This window comes from Augochlora pura, chromosome 6 (genome assembly GCF_028453695.1).
Source record: "Augochlora pura isolate Apur16 chromosome 6, APUR_v2.2.1, whole genome shotgun sequence".
Classification (NCBI taxonomy): domain Eukaryota; kingdom Metazoa; phylum Arthropoda; class Insecta; order Hymenoptera; family Halictidae; genus Augochlora; species Augochlora pura.
Genome location: NC_135777.1, coordinates 6,310,362 through 6,318,160, shown reverse-complemented (window position 1 = coordinate 6,318,160; position 7,799 = coordinate 6,310,362). Strand labels below are relative to the sequence as shown.

The 7,799-nt window shown below is 39.8% G+C and overlaps 2 protein-coding genes and 1 pseudogene across 2 annotated transcripts in view; 1 reads left to right on the top strand and 2 right to left on the bottom strand.

Annotated features, from left to right (window-relative positions):
* Positions 1 to 3,548, bottom strand: part of LOC144470879 (RNA-binding protein Musashi homolog Rbp6 pseudogene) — a 10,004-nt pseudogene extending 6,456 nt beyond the window's left edge.
* The window catches only part of LOC144471715 (RNA-binding protein Musashi homolog 2-like), a 103,567-nt gene that overhangs the window by 30,648 nt on the left and 65,120 nt on the right, over positions 1 to 7,799 (bottom strand). The window contains exon 2 of the mRNA XM_078184026.1: positions 3,894 to 4,134. Coding sequence (XP_078040152.1) covers positions 3,894 to 4,134 — 241 coding nt within the window. The remainder of the gene's footprint in view (positions 1 to 3,893; positions 4,135 to 7,799) is intronic.
* The window catches only part of LOC144471711 (uncharacterized), an 83,854-nt gene that overhangs the window by 43,072 nt on the left and 32,983 nt on the right, over positions 1 to 7,799 (top strand). The window contains exons 3-4 of the mRNA XM_078184023.1: positions 6,318 to 6,409; positions 7,000 to 7,075. Coding sequence (XP_078040149.1) covers positions 6,318 to 6,409; positions 7,000 to 7,075 — 168 coding nt within the window. The remainder of the gene's footprint in view (positions 1 to 6,317; positions 6,410 to 6,999; positions 7,076 to 7,799) is intronic.

Sequence of the window (7,799 nt, the reverse complement as noted above, 5' to 3'; positions counted from 1 at the left end):
CTGGGAGGCCGCGGCCACCGGGAGCGGCGGCTGGGGTGCCAGCCGGACGCCCAGAGCTCCGAGGACCACCCTCTTGCCGAGCGCCAGCGCGCCCGGCTGCACAGCCTCCTTCGGCTGCGCCTTCTTGCACTCGACCTTCTTGTTCTTGATCGTGTGGAAGTGGATCTCGCAGACCCGGTCGACGACGTCCTCGTTCTCGAACGTAACGAACCCGAAGCCCCTGTGCCGCTTCGTCTGCTGGTCCATCAGCATCACCGTCTCCTCGACCTTCCCGAACTGGTTGAAGTAGGCCTTGACTTCGTCGCTGCTCGTGTCCTGGCTGACGCCGCCTACGAAGATCTTCTTGGTGCGGTTCGCCTGTTTCGCGCGATTCTTCGGCGTCGCGTGCTTCGGGTCGATCTTCTTGCCGTCCAGCGTGTGGATTGGACACTTCAGCACCTTGTCCACGCTACCCGGCTCGGCGAACGTGATGAAGCCGAACCCGCGACTACGCTGTAACCGAACAAGCCAGAACGGCCACGATGCACAACGACCGTCTCTCTCATCTTTCCCCTTTTTTTTGCATTTCTCATTTTGCTCTCGCCTCGCTTTCTTTCCTCGCCATTTTCGCCCGGTTCTCTTTCCTGCCCGCCTGCCTGCCTGCCTGACTTGCCTTCGTTTGCCTTGATCTTTACCTTGCTCACTGCGTTTCTTTCGCTGACCTGACCCGACTACCTAAAGCCCTACCTATACTGCTCGATAAGAGAGTGTGTTTGTGTGTCTAGCTCTTTTTTTACACTCGCTCCGTGCTGCCGTTTTTTCCGCGTGCGGTTCAAGAGCTCGCCGGTCAGTCAACCTCTCCGCTGTCGTGCAGCCTCTCTCTCTCCTCTCTCTCTTTCTCTCTCTCCCTCCCTCTCTCTCTCCTTAGGAGAAAGAGAGATATTTCTCGATGATAGTCGCGTAACGCGACAGCGAACAAGCCGACCGTCGGCCACGGTTTATCGCGCGTATGTATACGACGAGCACACGGTCTCCTCCTTTCTCTCTCGCTCTCTCTCGCTCTCTCTCGATGATTCTCGCGCGTCTAACCTCGTCCGGAATCGTCACGTGCGTCTCGGGACTGTCTACTAAACTCGTGTCTCTCACGTTGTCTCGTTCTCGCGCTAGTTTTCGTTCTCTCTCTCCTCTCTCTCTCTCTCTCCCGCTCTCCTCTGTACGACGTTGAGAATGGTATATACCGTGGTAGATAAATATATAGATAATCTCTTCTCTTATATACAAATTAACTAATTACTACCAAACTACCGTTTACATGCAAGACTGTCCAAGCCAATGTAAGACAAACATTCTAGGATTACGTGAGACAAGGACTTCGAATTAATATCGTATATATAGATATATAGACATATACGTGTATATATGTGTGTGTACAGAGAATCGTTGAAAAGGACTCGATAAGAGAATCACGATCGTTCATCGCTGTCGAATATATTCGACCAGGCGATGGAGAAATTGTTAATATTAATAATTTATATAAATATAAATATATGTGAATGTAGAGATATATATAGATATAAATGTACGTGAATATATATAGGTATAAATATATATAAATATAGATTTATAGATTTATATATATATATAGGTACAATTATATATAAATATATATGTACATACGCACAAGTGAATATTATACATATAGATACGTATATGCCCATAGTCCTCGTTCAGCGACTTCTCTAGAAAAAAACCCGGGCGTGTCTAGTATGTGTGAGTGAGAACGTTACAACAAAGTTGTCATATATATATATTTCTTTTTTGTTTTTTTTTTTTTAGAAACGAGCCTCTGCCTCTTTTCCACCTTTTACGTATTTGTAAATACAAGTAAATGTTTTAATTACAGTAATAAGTACCAAGATACAATTTCTACATCCTTTACACTGTCTCAGCAAATAATTAGTTACATCGATTAGTTACAACTTCTTCTCTACGGTTCTACTGTGTGAAGTCTCGTGCAAAAGTGGAAGGAAGAAACTGGTGCATCGAATCTCCTCGAGGCGAATTCAAACTCCCGCGTGTCCGCGTTTCTCGTTCTTTCGTTTCATTGCTTTCTTTTTGTTATCTTTTTTTTCTTTTCTTTATTTGACGTATTTTTTCTTTTTTTTTCTTTTTTGCTTTCTCTCTTTGTTCCCCTCTCTTTCGATTACCCCCAACCCCTTTGACGAAAACCGAAGAGCTTTTCGGCTCGACCGACAGCGTCGATTTTTATTTATTTATTTGCATATCTTTTTTTTCTGTTAATTTTGGCTTTTTTTACGGAAACGATTTTTGACCTATCGAGGAGGAAATAGACGAGAGAAATCTTTCACTGCGACGGTGGCCGGCTCGCAACATCTTCATCCCCCTCCTCTCCCTTCCCCCAGTTTTTGGCGAATTCGTTGGTCCGCTACGCGAGATCTGATTGGACGCGGAAGCGATCGGTCCCTGCACCATTTTTAGGCAATATTATTATCTATAGTATCGTTTCAATAATTTTTATGATCTCTATGGCGACGTCTAACTGTGCCAGCATGTCGCTTTATTGAAATATTTATTTCCATATTTATCTATATTTATTTATACCGATATTTATGGGCGTGAATAATTATGGACTCGATGTTCTACATTTTTAGCGATATCTAAAAGGAAACTTAATAGAATTTATATATTTTTATTTTCTACTATTTCACATTATAGGTTACCCTTTTGTGGTAATTAAACATTATTAGTCTGCATATTTCTGTATTAGAAATAGATAATAATATATATTTGTATGTTTCTGTATTAGAAATAGTTAATAAAATATATTTATACGTTTCAGTATCAGAAATAGTTAACAAGATATGTTAGTATAATTCTGTACTATAAATAACAGAAAATAGAATTATGCAAATATGTTATCCAAGTTTCTATTTAAATGTCACGAAAATAGATACTTTGAGTCCATAATTATAGTTTTTATTTAGATAGCCCATCTTTTATTATTTCTAATATGGAAATATATTAGTTTGTCTTTAAATCATACTAAAAATGTAAAGAATTATTTTTACTATTACATACCATACACTGCGTCTCATAAATATAAAAAAGCTTTCACATTCTATACGTTCGAGTTAAAATAACGATGAACGAAGTGTGCATATTCAATATTCATAAACAATGTATCCTTTTTAAAGAGACGATTACAGATCGTTAATTTTCCTTAAACAAAGTATGACTGGAAATATAGCGAAACTAGAGCCGACAAAAAATATCGCATCACCCCCGTAATAAACAGTTATACTATTATTACAGTAAAAATTGTTACAAATATAAATTACTATACCATATAAATTACTATACTATATACGTTACTAAATTATTATTTCAGTTAATTCAATTCCATTTCCCATCGAATTTTCTCTTAATAGAGTGCTCTATTCCACTCGCCCCATAGTTACAAAACTTCATCCCCTCCTCAACGCTGAATAGAACCCCCTCCCAAAAAACCATCGTTATAATGCAGCAATATAAAACGCACCACTGCCCATCATTACATTAACAACAGGATACAAAAGCAGAAAACAGCCCGACTATAATTACAAAACGCAGTGTACACCAAAGAAACAAAAGCAGCTCGACGGATTTTTTCCAAAATGGCCGCCGTTCGAATCGACAAAACTTTAAACGACGACAGAGCGCCGTTCGCAGCAGAGTCCGCGAATTTAAATATTGCAAGCGTGGCGGGACCGACCGCGGACCGTAATCCGGCGAAACCCGTGTAGCGACCATAACCGGAAGAAGCAGGGTATATATAAGGAAGAGGTTGCGAGCCGGGGCGAACCGCGCTCGGATGGACGAGCCGAGAGAGCTCTTCCATCGAATTAGAGACCGACCTGTGTGACCGGATCCTTCATGATGAGGACGTCGGTGACGGTGCCGAACATCCCGAAGTACTCCCTTAGCTTCTCGCTGCTCGTCTGCCAGGACAAGCCGCCGACGAACAGCTTCCCCGGCGCCGGGTCCCCGCCGTTCGGCGTGCTCCGGCCGGAGCTGCCGGAGTGGCTACCGTTTATAGGCACCAGGGCATTGTGGAAATCGTGCTCGATCGCGCCGTTCGCCGCCTCCATGCCGGCGCTGTAACATAGAACGTCGAAACGGGCGATTAGTTGGGGCGCACACGCTGTACGGGGACCGATCGAAGATCGATCCGGTACCGAGTCGACGCGCTTCGGACCGCCGCGTTCGTTAGAGGACTACGTACAGTCCCGTGAATAATTATTCGGCCGCCGTCTTTCTTAGCGACGACGCTTCGACAATCCTCTTTCGATCTACTTTTCAATGAGCCAAGGTGGTTGGGGTATATTTATTAAAAAGTATATTTATTTCGAAAGTGAAATTTGTCAAATGTGTCTATGCGGACTTAATGTCAAATTTCGCATGAGCTATAATCCTATCTTTTATCTTTAATTCTAGCATTTAAGTTGCATGTTTTATTGTAATTTATGCTGGGAGTAGTTGTTTTGAAAATATTTCTATTTTCTTTTATTTCTGATATATTTCTGTATGAGGGATATAAATATATTAGACGTAATATAAAGACTGTAAAATAGGAATAAATAATAATGGAATATAACAGAATACAGAAGTATCTATATTCCAATTTTCTACCATAGCTAATATAAAAATATATTGCAAATATACTATAATGCTATACTATATTACTATAGAGAGTAGAACATATTACAAACAACAACAAAAACCAGAAATTATATAACTAATTTGTTATACAGAATACAACAGAATATAGAAACTTCTATATTCCAATTTTCTATTATATCTCAATAATATAGAAATATATTGCAAATATACTATAATACTATAGTAGTATAATATTAGTATTATATATATAATATAGTAGTATAATACTAGTAATATACATATATGTAATATAGCAGTATAATACTAGTATTATATATATAATATAGTAGTATAATACTAGTATTAAATATATAATATAGTAGTATAATACTAGTATTATATATATATATATATATAATATAGTAGTATAATACTATACTATAGATAGTAGAACATATTACTAACAAAAAACAGTAACAAAATAAAATAAAAATGTCCACATGTCTCCATCAAAAATACTAGAAAATAAAAAGAAAATACAGCAGAGAATAGAAATGCATTAAAACTGGTAAAAAGAATAGTAACGCATTCGAAACAGTATTAAATATAAATCTATCCGACCGTGCCCCATAAACCGGAGTTCTACGTGGTTAGACGTCGAGGTTGGGGCCGAGAAATCGGTTAGCAGGTTAAAAGACAATCGTGTAATCGAGGGGCGTGAAGGAGCCGTTGCGGCGATTCCGTTGCCGGCTCCGTCGATTAAATCTCGTTACAGCGGCTCGAGTAACGAGAGACCAGCCCCCGCGGTCTCTCTCTCTCTCTCTCGTTCTCTCGTATCATTGCATAATTGACGGCAGGCTCCGCTGGTATTTTAATTACCGGCGGGCCACGCGGCGAAACGTTCTCCCAGCGGTTGGCTTTTCACCGGTAATTTATTGTTCGGCCCGGAGGCCAACGGTCGGTTCCCATTTCCTTTTCGCGTTTACGTTGATGCCGCGCGCGCGCGCGGCTTTGAATATTTCAAAACGCGTCGAACCAACCCTCTCTCTCTCTCTCTCTCACTCTCTTCGATACGATACCGACCGCTCTTCGTAATTTTCTCAGGGAAAAACTGAAACTCTTCAATTTTTCTATTTTGCAATTTTTTTTATTCTGCAATTTTTCTATTCTATAGTTTTTCTATTCTGCAATTTTTCTATTCTGCAATTTCTCTATTCTGCAATTTATTATTCTGCAATTTTTCTATTCTACAATTTTTCTGTTCTGCAATTTTTCTGTTTTGCAATTTTTCTATTCTGCAATTTTTCTGTTTTGCAATTTTTCTATTCTGCAATTTTTCTATTCTGCAATTTTTCTATTCTACAATTTCTCTATTCTGCAATTTCTCTATTCTGCAATTTCTCTATTCTGCAATTTCTCTATTCTGCAATTTACTATTCTGCAATTTACTATTCTGCAATTTTTCTATTCTACAATTTTTCTGTTCTGCAATTTTTCTGTTCTGCAATTTTTCTATTTTGCAATTTACTATTCTGCAATTTTTCTATTCTACAATTTTTCTGTTCTGCAATTTTTCTATTCTACGATTTTTCTATTCTGCAATTTCACTATTCTGCAATTTTTCTATTCTGCAATTTACTATTCTACAATTTTTCTTGCAATTTACTATTCGGTTCCAGATCATACCGTTGCTGGTGATAAAGGCCGGCGTGATCTGTGCCATACCCTTGATAATACTGCACAGAATGTTCGTCACCACCATCGACCTCAGGTGTGTTAATTAAATCATATGGTTTTTAATATCTTTTTTGATGTGACAATTTCGCGAGATCGTTTAGAGGAAGAGGTAGAGTAGCGTGAGATAGGTGGTAGTAATATGGGAACACCACAGTTCTATTTGCAATAAATAAAAAAAAAATAATAAATAATATATATATGAATATATATATAATAATAAATATTTATATTAATTTATAATAAATGGAGCGGAGTACTTGGATGATTTTTGCGACATCTAGTGGAAACCATTGTCATTCGACTTTATTACATTATATCATTCTATTGCATTTATTTCATCATTCTATATATAAACAACGTGGCTAATAAATGTCCAGGTTATTTTGTTATACTTTTCATATCATTCTACGATATTTATTTTATTATTAGATATAAAAACGACGTGGTTCGCATACGTCGACTTTATTACATTGTATCATTCTATTGCATTTATTTCATCATTTTACATATAAATAACGTGGCTAATAAATGTCAAAATGTAATAATAGCATTTCATTGTGCATCGCAATGACTGCACCCATGCGTCCGCTACTGCGTTAACCGGAAGCATTATTGTTCGCGCAGGCTGTACCGCAGCCACCGCTACGAGATCCCGACCACCCCCGAATTCATTGACCTGCGAGCACCCCGGACCCTAAAGGTAAGCAGCTTCCAATTAACCATCTTAGTGCCGAAGGCCGATATATCGGCCCTCCGATATATAAGAAAAATGCGAAAATGGCGAAGAATGCCTTATACTTCTACCTTTGTTATTTATAAAATTTTCAATAAATATAGAAAAATTGACGTCACTGTTTCATTCTCAATTTCGTCCTTAACAGTCTGCTTTTTGAATTACGTAAATATTGCTTTCCGTTTGGTTTCCACGAGCCTTTTCTCAAACCCTGGTAAAACCGTGAAATTTGGTGTTTTCGCTCGGCACTGAAAGGGTTAACCTTCGCCGATTAGCCGTTGAAAAGAGCGAGACGTGTCTAACAGGCGCGCGCAAGAGAACGAGAACTTGTCGCGCCGCGCGTGTAACGCGTCGATGTCGAATCGATAGGGGGATGAAAAGACGATGCAATATTTTATTTTCGCCCCGCTGTCACCCTTCGTTACACGTAACTGGCATCGATTCGCCCGGTCCCCGCACGCGGCACCGACCGAGAGATGGTCCCGCGAGGACACCGGGAGGCACGGTGCGTGTGTATCTGTCTATCTTCTTCATCCGTCACAGTCATCGCGAGTACTACCGATCGCCGTCTATTATCGATATTCCCAGCAGGCTAGGTCTTGCTTCCCACCCTCTCGCCCCTTCCCATAGCCACCTCGAAAACTCGATTCGTCGATACAGGAAACCAATTCGACGCCGCGTTTTGTCAGCG